This window comes from Neolamprologus brichardi, chromosome 6 (assembly GCF_056152115.1).
Source record: "Neolamprologus brichardi isolate AB-2024 chromosome 6, ASM5615211v1, whole genome shotgun sequence".
Classification (NCBI taxonomy): Eukaryota; Metazoa; Chordata; class Actinopteri; order Cichliformes; family Cichlidae; genus Neolamprologus; species Neolamprologus brichardi.
Window position 1 is genome coordinate 22,433,311 of NC_142109.1, and position 17,084 is coordinate 22,450,394.

General features: G+C 38.9%; 2 protein-coding genes across 3 annotated transcripts; both read right to left on the minus strand.

Annotated features, from left to right (window-relative positions):
* Nucleotides 1-5,537: 5,537 nt before the first annotated feature.
* On the minus strand, nt 5,538-10,065 carry LOC102791585 (uncharacterized). Of its 2 annotated transcripts, none has more exons than XM_087841856.1 (3): nt 9,820-10,065; nt 7,541-7,598; nt 5,538-7,261 (listed from the first exon to the last, which is right to left on the minus strand). In XM_087841856.1, the coding sequence occupies exons 2-3, from the start codon at nt 7,587-7,589 to the stop codon at nt 6,141-6,143; spliced, it is 1,170 nt and encodes a 389-aa protein (XP_087697982.1). In that variant the 5' UTR covers nt 7,590-7,598; nt 9,820-10,065; the 3' UTR covers nt 5,538-6,140. The 2 variants fall into 2 exon arrangements, with proteins under 2 accessions (XP_087697982.1, XP_006787525.3); XM_006787462.3 differs by lacking the exon at nt 9,820-10,065 and adding an exon at nt 9,601-9,688.
* An 835-nt stretch (nt 10,066-10,900) lies between these two features.
* On the minus strand, nt 10,901-15,226 carry LOC102799302 (TBC1 domain family member 24-like). Its single transcript, XM_087841855.1, has 11 exons — nt 15,024-15,226; nt 14,635-14,849; nt 14,238-14,499; nt 14,022-14,138; nt 13,392-13,808; nt 13,003-13,242; nt 12,704-12,859; nt 12,263-12,326; nt 12,012-12,110; nt 11,591-11,879; nt 10,901-11,481 (listed from the first exon to the last, which is right to left on the minus strand). Exons 1-11 carry the CDS (start codon nt 15,224-15,226, stop codon nt 11,306-11,308), a joined length of 2,238 nt encoding a protein of 745 aa, XP_087697981.1. The 3' UTR covers nt 10,901-11,305.
* Between the last annotated feature and the right edge of the window lie 1,858 nt (nt 15,227-17,084).

Here is a 17,084-nt window from a genome sequence, read left to right on the forward strand (position 1 = left end):
AAAAAAAAAAACACACAGGTTGTTGAAGCCAAATAAACACAAATACCAAAGGCTCTCCAAAATAGAAATAAAGGCAACCAGACATATTGAGGGTTTTTTTTCTTTTTACTCGCATTATATCTATCAGTAGTAGTTTTTTCCCCCCTGTTATCACTAAACAAAGAAAACTATATTCTCCTTTCAGATGTCACTCCCATTACTATAAATGGTTCCATAAAACTACAGAGATTACTTAGTTTCAGCAAATTATTCAATGTTAAGAAATAATCTTTGCAGCTAGAAATATATATATATATATATATATATATATATATATATATATATACAGTGTTGGGAAGGTTAATTTTAAAATGTATTCCATTACAAAATACAGAATACATGTCCCAAAATGTATTCTGTAACGTATTCCGTTACGTTACTCAATGAGAGTAACGTATTCTGAATACTTTGGATTACTTAATATATTATCATGCTGTTTACAACTACATGAATGTACTATTGCTGTGATTTATTACTGTTACTGAAAGTCCGCGGTTCCGAACCGTAGTAAGGGACCTCTGGCTAATATGGTGGGTTCGTGTTGGGCTCGTAGCCGAAAACTAGCTATACTTTGTTGTCTGGGTCAACTTTGCTAGCGAGAGACAGAGAGGCGTTGAAAGGCTGCTCCAACTGAACTTAGTGTTTCAGAGGAAAACACGAACACAGCGTACAGTCGAGTCTTAATAGCTTACTTACAACTGGGCTCGTCAGGCACTCTTCTTGGCTGCAGTGGTTATTATTATATTTACATGCTTCCAGCTCCCGTTTTTTCCTTTTCCTCGTACTTTTCCTTTTTCTCCCTCCCTCGCTCACAGACACATAACGTGTATGGCAGTCCATTCTCCCTGCAGCACGGACTACACTGCCTATGATGCTACATGCTTTAGAGCTATACCTGTAGCATTCTGCCTATTAGCTTAGCACAGCAACAACAAAAAGTTGCTCTCTCACCCAGGAAACACGCAGAGAGAGAGCGTCACACTGTAACCATGGCAACCGTAACGCTGCCGCTTGGAACAACAGAACGTAGCTGTCAAACAAAACCCAAACAGTCCTGACCCGCCACAATATAAAACAGGGAAGTACCGCCGTGTAATCCATTTATTTCAACAAAGTAACTGTATTCTAAATACCACCTTTTTAAACGGTAACTGTAACGGAATACAGTTACTCATATTTTGTATTTTAAATACGTAACGGCGGTACATGTATTCCGTTACTCCCCAACACTGTATATATGTATATATATATACATATATACATAAAATATAGGAGCTAAAGACATTCATTAATTCATTAATTGAAATGCTGATAATTTTAGAATTTCCAAATCAGAGTTAAGTTTAATAAAAGATAAAATAATAATAAAAATAAAAAAAGTTGTACTTGCTTTCAGTCCCATCACAGTTACAGCCACACAATTTTAATAATAAAACATGTATCTGAATCAGTTACCTTACTGAGAAGATTAGCAAATGATGACATGATGACCCTGATGAAGGCCACAAGCCGAAACGTGTTGGTCATCTTCCCCTAAGTGTTGCTGGAGTTCCTGCATCGTGAATTCTTTCATCCTCTCCATGCACCTTGGAAGTAGGTGAAGTTGTACCAGAAATTTTTGTTAAGATTAGCAAACGACAAAGGAAGTCAAGAGATGTTTTGTATAACTCTGTATCAAATCTACATAAACTACAATATCTAAATACACAATTAAAACCATACAGGTGCATTTTGAAAGCATGTTTACAAATATGATCCTTTAGTGAATGTAGTGCCTTAGTTATTACAGAGTATTATAACACTAGTTCTCCTCAATTCATCACATAAAAATAAGTATATGCACCATAAAGAGTGTCATTGTGTTCCTTCAGAGCTGTCCTGAGATTACAAGCTTTGTTTACCAGGATTGTAACGTTCACACTGCAGGTCCCAATGCTCAAGTCCAATTTTTGGACCAAATCCGATTCCCCCCCCCCCACAAAAAAAAAAAAAAAAACACCACACACACACACACACACACACAATTTAGCATTTCACAGGACAAGTGTGAAATGTCTGTAGGCTGCATATCAATCAAAATCACTTTGAAGGAAAAAGTGAGAAAAGGAAATGGAGTTCTGGATGTCCCACACTTCCAGGGACTGGATCTTGAAGTCTCTCTTGCAGAGTGCAATGCTCTTAAAAGTTTCACACGGCTCTGTGTAACCCCCTTGTAGGACTCTTTGCAGGCAGACAACATGGCCTCCATCACCACCTGAAAGATGACACATAGATATGAGCAGGGTATACTTGCAGTTCCCCTGTAAAATAATATTTTCAAAGTTCCTTTAAAGGCTGTCTTTTCTTACAGTGTTTCACTAACACACCAATAATAAGCCGATTGTCATTGCCTACTATAAACTTGGAGGCCTCTTGCTCCTTACGGGGCCTGAGAAGCTGATTGGAGCTGAGCAATAAGCAGTCACACTGAGGAGAGAGGACAACGGAGTTAGTGAAGTAGTGGAGGGAGCGCTGAAGTGGTAAATAATTGGTATAGCTATTCTTACTTGCAGGGGATAAACAGAGCGATGAGAGGAGGGCGACAGGGATCCGGGGTGAGCTGAGTGGCATGGAGAGGTTCCAGATGGAGTGTGATGGCAGGAGGGCAGCCAGGTGAGGCACAGAGTGATTTCCAGAATGGTGGCTTGATATCCTGAATCCGAGAGTGGAGCATGAGCCAAAGGTTTGAGCCAGGGTGAATCCAGAAAATGGGTTGATGATGAACTGGCAGTGAATGAACGTCAGTGTGAGCCTTAAATCACTACACTCCAGGTGTGCAGGAACTGGAGCAGGTTGCCCTGCCCAGGGGCAGATCCCAGGTGGGTTCAGGAGCCTGATGGAAATTCCAGTGACCCACCGCGGACCATGACATTGAATTTGGTCAGGAGAAGCTCTTTGGCTCATAATATTGACCATAGATCTCTGGTAGAGCTCCATGTTGGGACGGAGCTGAAAAAGTAATCACAAATCTTGTTTGATGTCTTGCAGTGTCAAAGGCATTGCAGTGCACTAACATAAAGAAACCCATACATGGTCAATCTAAATCTAAGGTAAGTTGAATTCAACAAGAAGAAAGCTCACCGTGAAAACTAAACACTCCCCAGTTCCAAAGTATGCAAGTTCCTCTGAGTCATGTTTTCTTCTTTCTGCTACATCTGTTGGCAAGAAGGCACCAGAAATATGTCCTGGTGAAATAAAGCAGAGTATAATGAACAGACAATCTGTTTGTGATTATGAAGGTGGATGGTTGTTTTAAAAGCTGGATACAATATCAAGAATGTGTATTCCATCTTGTTGGCTACACATGTAAGTTCAACATGTAATCTTAACAACAACAAAAAAAGTATAACGTACCTAGATTTCAGCCCTCCAGATGGCTTTGGAACAAGGAGGACATAAATTCTGGACTTTAAACTTTTTATTTCATAAGTATTACAGCTTTTCTAATGCTAAAGACTTCCCGCGTGAAAAGAAAAACAAAATTAAGTAATAGATAAGCAATTAGGGGATCCACACATCCCTGAGTCACCTGGACACTGGCAGGGGAACTTATGTTAGGATGCTGTTCGTGGACTACAGTTCAGCATTCAACACAATAATTCCCTCTAAGCTTTTCACAAAGTTGGCAGATGTAGGACTCAGCTCATCACTATGTCAGTGGATCCTCAACTGCCTCACAGACCGACCCCAATCTGTGAGGGTGGGAAAACAAGTCTCCCCCTCCATCTCACTCAGCACTGGAGTGCCTCAGGACTGTGTTTTAAGCCCCCTGCTGTACTCACTGTACACTTATGACTGCGTAGCCACATCAGACACCACCTCTATTGTCAAGTTTGCTAACGACACTGTTGTTGTGGGCCTGATCTCCAGCAACATCGAGACGGCCTACCTGAAGGAGATTAGGAACCTGGAGACCTGGTGCCAGGAGAATAAGTGGGACGCCAGTGGAGAGAGTGGACAGTTTCCAAACCTGGGTGTCTACATCACTCAGGACCTGTCATGGTCCTGCCACATTAACACCCTGGTTAAGAAAGCCCGCCAGCATCTCTTCTTCCTCAGAAGACTCAGAGACTTCCATCTGCCACTGAGGGTGCTCAACTTTCGTTGACAGGAAACATCTGCACCTGGTTAGGGAACAGCACCAAGCATGACAGACGAGATCTGCAAAGAGTGGTGCGCTCAACCGAACGCATCATTCGATCAGAGCTTCCTGGCCTGCTGTCCATCTACACCAAGCGGTGCAAGACCAAAGCCAGGAAGATTATGATGGACCTCTCCCATCCCAACAATGGACTCTTCTCACTGTTGAGGTCTGGGAAGCGCTTCCGCTCCCTTAAGGCCAAAACAGAGAGAATGAGGAGGAGCTTCTTCCCCCAGGGTATTCGGACCCTGAACCAGGTGTAGGACTGGAATCTCTCACACATATCACATCACCACACACACACACACACTGGTTTTTCTTCTTGCACACTTCCTATAATTTATAATTTCTTTTGACTAATAATCTCTTACGTAAACTGTTATTTGCACATTTTTACTATTATTTAAACATTTTTACTGTAAATTTCTAAGTTAAAGCTGTAAATTTTGTAGTAACCTGTAAATTTGTATATCTTACTGTAAACCTACTGTCATTTAATGGTTGGGCACTGCACAGCTACAGGCATCTGACCTCATGTCATACTGTGTATGGTTGTGTGTGTGACAAATAAAATTAGAATTTCAATTAAATGACAAACTTTCCTGTTCTTGTAAAGTATGTAAGATATATTTTAGAGATTTTACTGTACAAATTTTTGTACAGTACTGAGCGTGCTACTCCAGACGTTTCAGCTGTCGTATCAGAAACTTAATTTAAGTTTGCGGGGAAAAAAAACTTACCGTTAAAGCCAATAACAGCCTCCCGTTCGAACCCAGGTGTACTTTCTATTTAAAGATCCATTATCAAACTAACTCTGTTGTATTCACCAGAAAAAAATGTAAAAGTATCCTAACCAGTAAATTCAAATTTTGTTAAAAATAGCGGTACCTATTTTTTCTCAGGCAGGTTAAGTAGTTCCACACCTAAGTGTCGCTTGGTAAAATCAATCGGGCTCCACCAACTGCAGGATGTTTCTTTGCTGCATTCACGTGGTATCGGAAATTTTACATTTGAAATGGCCGCACACAAAAACAATTAAATATAATTGGCAAATTACACTGGAAAATCGATGCTATTGCATTTGCAAGTGACATTGTAGTGTATTTGCACGATGGATAAAGCCTAATAAATTAATCCGTGACTGTACTGACAATATACAAAAACTTAAAAGAAATTCTCTCATTTCGTTAATAAACATGTCACAGAAGAATCTGGGACATAATAGAACAAATAAAAATATATTTCAGCACATTTACTGATTATCAGTATAAAAACATTAAACGCTCATTGTCTGAAATTACTACAAAGAAAATTGCAGTATGTCACAATATGTATCTTTATTGAAAGTAAGCTATCATGCACAAGATAAAAATCATTGGATTACACAACTACATCATATATATGTTCTAGATCTAATCTAACAATGTTCTATGTTCATTTAAATTTTTTAAATCTGCATATTTGGCACTTATTATGATGGCAAATTAGGTAACAATTACTTTGTAAAGAAAGTACACTCTGTTTTATAAACTACAGAAAGAAGCAATACTTAGCTACATCCTGGTTTCCACTGCACCATGCAAAAATGTTGTACTGATATAACTGTAGGTCCAGAGAAACCTTCCAGCCATTTGGCAGGGCAACTGCATTTCCTTGTCCTTTGGTAGAGAACTATAAAATACTCTTAAACGCTAACCACACCACATGTCATAACAGTGAACTGTGAACAGAGCAGACCTGGTGCCCTGTCCTAACTGAGATTTTTAAAAAGAATTTTAGTGGACAGTCAGCAATGAGAGCAGAAAGGTGAATCATCACAAGAACTTTAAATAACTTGTCAATAGAACAGAAATGAGCTTCTTCCTCTCTCTTCACCAAAACTAAATGAAGAGGAAATGTGCTTTTAATAAACACTCAACATTTACGTTACACTGTCGGGATTCTCTGAAGGTCCTTCAAAACTTAGTATTTCTTTGGATGTGTCCCCAGCCATCTGTCTGTGTGCGTGTGACCTCCGGTGTCTGCTGAGAGAATGGCTCCATTTAAACCTGCAGCCGCAGATGAGGCACAGATAGGGTCTCTCTCCAGTATGTGTCCGCCGATGCTTTGTCAGTGACGCATTTCGTGAGAAAGTTGCTCCACAATCATTACAAATATATTTCTCTGACTTAATATGAACATTTTGTTCATGCTCTTTCATGTTGCCCAGCTGTGAAAAGCCTTTACCACACACAGGGCAAAGATGTGGCTTCTCTCCAGTGTGGGTCAATACGTGAATATTCAAATCCTGGCGAGAATAAAACTGCTTGCCACAGATAATGCATTTGTATGGTCTTTCCCCTGTGTGGCTCCTCATGTGCCTTTTCAGTCCCTCAGAGCGAGAGAAGCAGCTCTCACATAAGGTACATTTGAAAGGCTTCTCTCCTGTGTGGGAGAGGAAGTGCCTACGAAGCGCCGAGGCCTTGAAGAAACACATCCCACAAGCTGCACAACTGTGAGGTTTTTCTGGCTGCTCCTCGTGTGTCTTTTCGTGTGCTTTGCAGTGACCTGACTCGGAGAATCCCTTACCGCAGACCGAACAGGTGAAAGGCTTCTCTCCAGTGTGCATACGCTTGTGACGAATGAGTTTGTTAAGTTTTCTGAATGTCTTCATGCAGTATGAACACTGATGAGGTACCCTGGGTTGTTTTGTGTGTGTGCGTTTATGCCTCTCTAACCTTGAGGGTCTATTGAACACTTTTCCACAGTCGGGACAGGGGTGCTTGTTAGTCCTACTGTGGCAATTCCGGTGTCGGATCAGCGTCTCTTGTTTTGTAAAGCTTATATTACAATGCTCACACTCATGAAGAGTCTTGGGCTTGCTCGTGTGTACAGGTTTATGCCACTCCAGCTTTGACGGTCTGTCAAATATCTTGCCACAAACAGTGCAAGGGTAACACTTGTCTGATGTATTGCTCTGTGGCTGTTTGTTTTCTGGCTCGGCTACTGAAGCATCACTGGAATCTTGGTCTGAGATTATTTTCACCACCACTATTTCTGGACCTGAAGAGCAATCACATTAAAAACACAATTTGAGTGTGTTACTGGCTGAAGTGACTTAGCAAATCTCAGTAAGCAAAACACAATGATTGACTTTTACCATGTTACATATATGCATTCATGTTCAGTGGGGCTTAGTTTTGTTCTGTTCCACATGCACTGTATGCCACCGAATTTAGTTAGATAAGAAACCAGGCTGTTTAGAACTAAAAAAGTGAACTTATTTATTACACAATTTTTGATCAAAAGGGGAGAAACATGCAAAATACCCTCAACACATACTTTCCTCTGCAGATTCTGTTTTAGGGACAGGTGTGGTGTCTGGGCCCATTGCTGCAGCCTGTTGATGTACAACCCATAAAGAGTTAAGGAACAAATACACAATATATCTACATATTGTAGATTTACTATTACAGCTTCCACGATGCAAACTCGTACTGTAGCTAATGTCTGAGACCAAAAGGACTCATTAGACACATCCAGGGAAATTCAAACAAAACTGATGTGGAAAGTGAACAATAAACATTGATACAGCTAATATAAAAGTCCTAATGGAGAGCTATTTCAGATGAACAACTGTCAAGTTATCTCTGTTAAATCCAGAATTGAATTCAAAATCCTGCTCCTCACATACAAGGTCTTAAATAATCAGGCCCCATCTTATCTTAATGACCTTGTAGTACCATATCACCCCATTAGAGCACTTCGCTCTAGCACTGCAGGCTTACATGTTGTTCCTAGAGTATTTAAAAGTAGAATGAGAGGGAGAGCCTTCAGTTTTCAGGCCCCTCGTCTGTGGAACCAGCTTCCAGTCTGATTTGGGAGACAGACAGTATTTCTACTTTTAAGATTAGGCTTAAAACCTTCCTTTTTGCTAAAGCATATAGTTAGGGCTGGATCAGGTGACCCTGAATCCTCCCTTAGTTATGCTGCAATAGGTGTAGACTGCTGGGGGATTCAAATGGTGCATTGAGTATTTCCTTTTCAGTCACGTTTCTCACTCAACATGTGTTAATAGACCTCTCTGCTGAATCACACTTGTTATTAATCTCTGGCTCTTTTCCACAGAATGTCTTTCATCCTGTCTTCCTTCACCCCAACCGGTCGCAGCACATGGCCGCCCCTCCCTGAGCCTGGTTCTGCCAGAGGTTTCTTCCTGTTAAAAGGGAGTTTTTCCTTCCCACTGTCAAGAATGCTTGCTCATAGAGGGTCATTTGATTATTGTAGGGTGTACCTTACAATACAAAGTGCCTTGAGGAGACTGTTGTTGTTATTTGGCACTATATAAATAAAATTTAATTGAACTGAAGTTATCCCACTTGAAATCCAAGTGATTTGGTGTTTGAATTTGTAAAAACATAGGCATCAGAAACACTTTATTGTATTTAATTGGACCTTCCTGACTAACTGGCTGTGACTTGTTTATGTGGTTAACTAATGATTAGTTGGTTGGAAGTTTGGGGGGAAATTTTACAATTCTACAAAAACAAAAAAATAAATCTACTTATCAGTGGTGGGCAAACTATGCGAAACAGATACTATCGCTAAATTACCTCAAATCTACATTCACCAGACACTTGATCAGGTACACCTTGCTAGTACCATTTTTTTTTTAACTCCAATTGTATTACGAACTGCCCCCTCCTTGCACAAACAGAAAGCACTAGCTGGAAACACCCCTTGACTACATTACAGCATCAAAAATACGCAGGTAGAGTGTGGCACTACTAGTCACAACTAGTTGGTCCGTGCTTGCATGGTTCACGCCAAAACTTTAAGCCTGCCATTTAAAACATGAGCAGCATAAAAGATCAGCAGCATGTATGCAGTGGGTTAAGCAGTCCGGTGTGCTGCACACACCCAGTGTCTGTATCAAGATCCTGTAAGGGTCTATTTTATTGAAATTTCATGTTAAAACACCACTAAACAACCCTTAACGCTCAAAGTATGTATCAATATCCTCAAACTAAACTTAAAGATGCACGTGAAATTGAAAGTGGTCCGTGCTGGTTCTGAAAGCTAACATATTGTTTATTTACCTATACAAAAAAGATTTGCTAGAATGTTTGTGTGGCGGCTCAAGCATTAACCCGTCCACTTGCAGCGAAACCGACACCGGCGTGGTTAACGATTGTCGATAAGGGGTTATAATTAAACTCGAGGGTAGTGTTAACGCACTGTCACAACGGTATACAAATACAAACACAACAGCCGCACTTTTACGGCGTTTGCTAGCTACTGTCGCTAACGCTAACGTTTTAGCTAACCACGCAACACAGCCTCGGAGGCGTAAACAAGATTCAGGCCCACCTATCTAATAATCCGTAAAAGAGAAAGCTTACCACGTCCTCTATCTACAGAGTTTTAACCGAAAACTTCCTCGCGTGAAAGGACAGCTCGTAGCCGCGGACTGCTTCATCTTCTTTATATGCATTACCGCCACCAACTGGTGTGGAGTGTGGACCGAAATTCTCCTTCCTGTGCTTCTCATTTCTCATATTTTCCTTTTTGTTTTGTTAAACCATCGCCCTTTCATCTCTTCCTCCCATTGCTTTCGTCACCTTTCTTTCATTTTGTGCCTTATTCTGTTCTTAATCTCGGTCCTACTAACACTGATATCCATATCCATCAACGGTCTCTTTGTAGCTTCCTTTGCTTTTCCTTCTGTCATTTCATTTCCCTTAGGTAGCCATAATAAGCCCCATCATAGTAAGCAACGGACTGCTAAACACGCCGCAGCGTTGGGGTTGATGCTCTTTCCCTTGCATGGTGCCTTCAACTGCTCACGTACTTTCAAGAACCAGTGCTTTTTCTTTGCGGTTAACAGATTTGCGGTTCAGTCAGATGTCCAGCAGGGGCTCGCTCAGATCGTGGTAAATGTTGACGTTGAGAGGCGTTGTTTTCTTTTCTTTCTTTCTTTCTCTTTTTAAAATTATTATTGTTTTGATTTCATTTCATTTGTTTATACAACAAAAACAGGTTGTTGAAGCTAAATGAACACAAATACCGAAGGTTCTCCAAAATGGATATAAGGGCAACCAGACATCTTGAGTTTTTTTTACATTATATCTATCTTTAGTAGAGTTTTTCTTTTTTTTTTCTGTTATCACTAAACAAAGAAAACACAATACACTCCTTTCGCATGTCACTCCAAATGGTTCCATAAAGCTACAGAGACAAGCTTTAGCAAGTTTCTTAATGTTAAGAAATAATCTTTGCAGGTAGAAACGATATAATATAGATCATTTTGCGAATATAAGTAAAGGAGCTTTAAAGCAGAATTTCTTTTTCTTTTTAAAGTATAAATGTTGTAACAGGAGCAAAAGAGGATTCGTTTTTTAACAGGAATGCTGACAATGTAAAGTAAAAGACTTAAGTAAAAATAAATAAATAAATAAATAAAAACGTTATTTGCTTTCAATCCCATTACAAATGCAGCCATGTTAATAATAAAACACTTATCTGAATAAGTTACTTAACTGAGAGGAATAGCAAATAAAGGATTTTAAAAGGGATGTTTTGTACAACTGTACATCAAATCTAAATAAACTGCACAATCAAAATATACAATTTAACAGTGGACATAGATCTTATAAAATACTGCAGGTTACTGTTTTCCCAATTAAAACCAGATGCAGTTGCAATTTTAACAGCGTGTTTACAAATATTATCCTTTAGTGAATGTAGTGCTTTAGTTATTACAGAGTATTATAAAACTAGTTATCCTCGATTCATCACAGAAAAGTGAGTATATGCACCGAAAAGAGCGTCATTGTGTTCCTTCGGAGCTGCCCTGAGATTACAAGCTTTGTTTACCTGGATTGTAACGTTCACTAAGACATTGTATGTGACCCAGATCTGTACAAATAAACTTTGATTAACAAAATAAAATTTCACCTAACTATACAAAAAAAATACACAATTTAGCATTTTACAGGACAAGTGTGAAATGTCTGTAAGCTGCATATCAATCAAAATCACTCAAATTCTTTGAAGGAAAAACTGTTTCAGTCTTTACCAAAAATAGTCAGTTCTGTTTTCTCTAACTCACTTAGAAGGAAAACAATGAGAAAAGGAAATGGAGTTCTGGATGCCCCACACTTCCAGGGACTGGATCTTGAAGTCTCTCTTGCAGAGTGCAATGCTCTTAAAAGTTTCACACGGCTCTGTGTAACCCCCTTGTAGGTCTCTTTGCAGGCAGAGAGCATGGCCTCCATCACCACCTGAAAGAGGACATGTAGATATGAGCAGAGTATACTTGCAGCTTCCCTGTCACACAATATATTAAAGGTTCCTTCAAAGGCCAATCTATTGTATGTTTCACTAACACACCAATAATAAGCTGATTGTCATCGCCTGCTATGAACTTCGAGGCCTCTTGCTCCTTAGGCCTCTTGGGCTGTTTAGCAGACATGGATTCCTCCACTGGTGCAGTGACCATCAGATAGCTGGGATTTTGCAGTGTCTCAGCAGGACAGGTCAGAGTTGTGCTGGAGGGGATGTTGCCATTAGTTGACGCCTGAGGGAAAGCAGTAATGCTGCCTCGAAGTTTCTCAGGAGAAGCTCTTGGGCTCATTATATTGACCATAGATCTCTGATAGAGCTCCATGTTGGGACGGAGCTGAAACAGTAATCACAAATCTTGTTTGACGCCTTGCAGTGTCAAAGGCATTGCAGTACATTAACATGAAGAAACCCATACATGGTCAATCTAAATCTAAGGTAAGTTGAATTCAACAAGAAGAAAGCTCACCGTGAAAACTAAACACTCCCCAGTTCCAAAGTATGCAAGTTCCTCTGAGACATGTTTTCTTCTTTCTGCTACATCAGTTGACAAGAAGGCACCAAATACCTAAGATAAGAGAAATTACATCATGTCAGTGGCATACAAAACTTACTGCGTCGACTAAATCTCACCATTATAGAAGCATAAGGATCAATTCTGAGGCTCATTTAACATGTCAAATAAAATGTATCCTAATATTGATTATTTTATAGTTTTACCTCTTCATCCACAGATTTAATAATCATGACAAATGGTTCATGTCCCTCCACATATGAATAGAATCTGTATGAAATAAAAATATACAAAACACCTTTTGTTTTTATAAATGCACAACAACATTATATACAATTGCCCCTCAAGAGCTAAGACCTATTTCATTGAAAATTCATGTTAAATCAGAGAGAAGTTTTAGCACTGTTTAAACGCAGGGGAAAAAACTGTATTTGTCACTAAATGTTGATAGTAAAAACACACCTGCTGACGGTTACAAAAAAATATTTGTTTTTCACTGCAGGGACGCGAAGTTCAACAGATATTAATTTGATACAACGTAAACACTATTAAAGCTATTGCGATATGATATAAATACTCCTCTGATTCACGCCTCTTTTTTAGGTAGTTGCCAAGTGGGACTGAAGCGCAGAACAAAGGTTACTTACGAAGCAAGAGTCCTTTCATGCTCAGCTGTGCTGAACAACCTGAAGGGACTGAAGAGGGCAAAGCGCTCAGGTATCCAGGCCCAGATGACTCTCATCTCCGTCCCTGTTACAACATTGGAACGAAAGTTGTTGAAATCCACCGTCTCTACTGGTAGCCTTTTGGAAACATATGTGAAAACAAGGTTCATATTAGTTGAAATGGAATATTCAATACTACAAAGTTTGTGTATATTAATCCTTTATTACATACAAATATATCATTCGTCATCTGATTCATGACAATGTCAGTATTAACCCACCTTTTCTGGTCTATGCTGACACCTTTTAGTATGAGTGACTCTTTATTGGCAGTGAACAGTAGGTTAAGGTCTCTCCTTGTGGGTACTGAAATCTTGAAGGCTCTTTCTAGGAGCTTCTCGGCTGTGCAGTGGCGAGCTACATTTTGCACAAATCTTTTCATGTCTGTTCTGAAGTCTTCCACATCTGCCACTCGAGATGACACTGATACTTTATAGAGGTCAAGCAAAGCCAGAGCAACCCTACAAAGAATAATTATGAAACACATTAATTGAATTTTTTTGTCTGTATGTTTGTTTTTTTCCCAAAGTAACTGATATGGCAGAAGAAATGACATATTTAGGACTAAGTCTTTTTGTTTATTTGTTGAAATGCGGCAGCAGTAACAAACCTGTAGAGGACCTTGTAGCCCTCCAGTAGGTAGACATCTAGAACTCTAATGGCATATGTGAACGGAAGGTCAGCAAATATCCACATGATCCAGTCAGAGTAAAACTCAAACAGGTTCTGGTGGGAGCTGGCTATCAGCTTGCGAATGCCTCTGCAGCATTTGTTGGCAAGGTCTCCAAAGGTCATACAGGACGCACGGTAGGTGAGGAAAGTCTGGTCAATGTAGCGCTTGTTGGGATCATTGTAGCAGATAAGTCGGGACACACTGTAGAAACATTCAGCTTCATCCTCGCTGAAGTGGAGGATGAGGGAGACCAGGGCGGGTAGAATGGGGCAGAAGTTCATGTCTATGAAGTATTTTCCAAGGCAAAGAAGAACTTTTTTTGCAGAATTCAGGCCTGCTTTGTTGAGGCAGTATCTGGAACAGAACAGAGGAAGCAAGGACCCATTTGGTCACATTTACTGCAGTGCAGAAGTATAATAATACTAGAATGTAAACTTTTTCTGTTGTATTTGTATATATATATATATATGTTGCTAGTCTTGTTGATGCTTTTAATAAACGTAGCCAAAATTAGCAAAATCAAGTTTGTCAGCTATGAAGTGTGATTTCAGTATCACAAAATATTACCTTGGTATTTCTCCATCTTCCATATACTTCGGCACTGGGTGGCTGCTACGTTTTTGTTCTCCAAATAGCTTCTTGGTCAGTTCATAGTAGACATCTCTGTCTGGAGTGACAGCCCTTCTGCAGATATATAAAATCAATACACAGTCAAAAATTTGGTTCAAGCAGATTTCAGCAAAAATGCTCACAGTGGTTCCATTACTTGCCACAAACACATACATAGAATTGATGCTGTGGATGATGTGATAATAAGCTTTGGCCCTTAGTGTGTGTGGCATGGCCCAAAATCCTTCCCGAGCCATAGTTTTAAGCTGCTGGTGCTCACTCCGTAGGATTTGTTGATATTTTTTTGCAGCTTCAGGATCAATTTTCTCCCAGTCCACAAACTGCCCATACTTCATCCCAGAGCTGGAACAAATCTCCCAGTTGTCTGCTTCAGAGATGGTCATCATGGAAACTTGCTTGAGATGGCATTTACTGCCTGAGCCAAAATATACACATGTAACTTCATTATTATTATTATTATTTATATTATTATTATTATTATTGTAGATTTTCATTCTATTTATTTTGCTTTTAAAATCCATATCCAACTTTAAAAACATTATTTCACTACCACAAGTTTCTCTAGAGGGTGATTGCTTGTTTGGTTTATGCTTTGACTTCTTAGAGGTGAACTCAACAACCGACACATCCCCGTCTCTTTCCTCCTTTTTGGTTGCTTGATACTTTGGCAGTGAGCTTTGCATCTGTTTTGACGTAGGGGAGGTTGTAAAGTGTCTTATGTCATCTTCTGAGCATAACTCCGATGTCTCATAACTGTAAAAAGACCTTTTAAAGACATTCGATTCAATATTAATTATGTAGTTCAGTAATTCAAGTCAGAAGAGGAAAAAAAAAAACACAAATCTGGTTAATTAGAAGTAAACCTACATTTGGTTATCTGGCCAGTAACCTAATTTTGATAATATAAGAGTAAAAGCATAGTTAATTATGAATACACACCTAGATCGAGGTCTTAAACAGGTTTCTTCTTTCTGTGTGTCCACACCATAAGGCTTTTTTTCCTCTGCATTGTAATAGGAGTGAGACCTTTGTCTGGTTCTGCTTCTAGCCATAGATTCCAGATTGTGGTCAGAGAATGTGTCTGGGAATAAATTCATGTTTCCACAATTGAAGAATTCTGGTGTCCGTGAAACATGAATCATCTCAATTCCTATTCTTCCTTGAAAAATAGATTAGAAGGTAATGTTTCTCCTGTTGCTAGCTGCACAATCTGAGGATCCGGGCTTTATATAGGCCTGTGGGCTTTGGTCATGTGAGCTCTACATGGTTTGTTGTTGGTGAATTCAGGCACTGAAAGTAAAAAGTTCCATTGTCTTACCTGTTATATCTTTGGCACTGTCTCTTTCTGAGAAGTAATCAGTGTCTGGAACCCAAGTGCCCCCATGATCAGAATCATAAAACAAGACCTTACATTTCCAGATCACGTAGCTGACCCCCCCCCCAAAAAAAAAAAAAAAAAAAAACCTCCAAAAAAGTGAAGGCTGCTTAAAGTTTTTAAAATGTGCAGGTTCCTTCAGAAATAAAATAAAATAAAATAAAATACAGTAAAGTAAAATTAAATTAAATTAAATTAAATTAAATTAAATTAAATTAAATTGCTTACGAGACCAAAATGTATTTGAACACTGAACATCACATTCCTTGAAAGTCTTTGAAATGGTTTGCTCTTGACAACATGTTCAGAAATAAGAGAGCAATCATGTACTAGACATGGCTTTTTCTTTGAAATTACTTCACGTACTTCAAGCATTGAAATGCCAGTAGAATCTATTCCAAGAAATCTTCCAAAGGCTATTATTGAACACAACACATGTATGTTTTCATCTAAACACAACCGTTGTTTGGGTATAAAACATAAAACCTCTACAAGTACTTACTCTATGTGTTGGCACATAATGGAATGGACTTGAAAAACAAACTGTTTTTCTCAGATTATCAGATGTGAAAAAAACAACAACATATTTTACATAAGCATAGATTTAACACCTGTGTCGTATGAGAAATGAACAAAGCAGAAATACATTTGTCCTTCAAACTGAATAATCTTGCCATATTGTGACATAGACTGTGTAAATTAGCAGGTGGTGTTTCTTCCTTTGTTGTGCCTCTCTGCTGTTTACAAAAGTGACAAGTCACTTAGAAGATTACATGCATGGTGCCACTCTTACACTCCAATCAAAAGTGCATTTCTCTTCTTAAGGCTGACATATTTCCTACATCTCTGTACAGAAGAAAAAAAATGACTGCAGGGTAAAAATAACAAACTAAGCATGAACACGTATCACTTTGGTGTTTAATGTTGACTATCATTACAATATTGTTGATGTTTTATAAATTCTGTGGTAACAGTTGTAGATTTTTTTTACTTGGATGTTGATGTAAATTGCTTTTGCAGGTCTGTTTTAAGTATTTAGGAGAAAGATTTTTAGCTACTATTTCTGTAAGCCTTTAAAAGCGATTCAAAGTTGTGTTTAAATGATTACTGCTGTCATTTGTTTTCATCTTTGAGAGTCACTCATAATAATGTGTCTGTACAAGTTTTATGAAAGATTTATAGACTTGTGAAATGAAATGCTGTTCTTTCAAAAGTTAACTATTAGACTATTCTGGCTTTAACTTGCATAAAAAAAAACCTCATTTTAAGCAGCCTTCACTTGTTTTCTGTAAAACCAAGACCATGGAGGTGGTTCCTGCTGGAAAAGTGGAAAATTTTGAGAATGGAATGGTTAATGACAATCAAAAATTTCCATGTCTAAAAGGAACTTTGTGGCCTTTGGCTTCAAGAGGAAAGGTATCCTTCAAATCTTTTTATATTGCTGCTGTATCAAGATCTTACCATTTCTTGGTGTTTGAATGTATGAAAAGCAAAATAAAAATAAATAAATTAACCCCCCCCCCTCCTCCCCTGCTATATGCAGCTTTTTTGGAGCGTCTTTTGGAGGATTATTGGGAATTTATAGGTAAGAATAAGAATCTCGCTCTCCTTATAGTAATAAAACA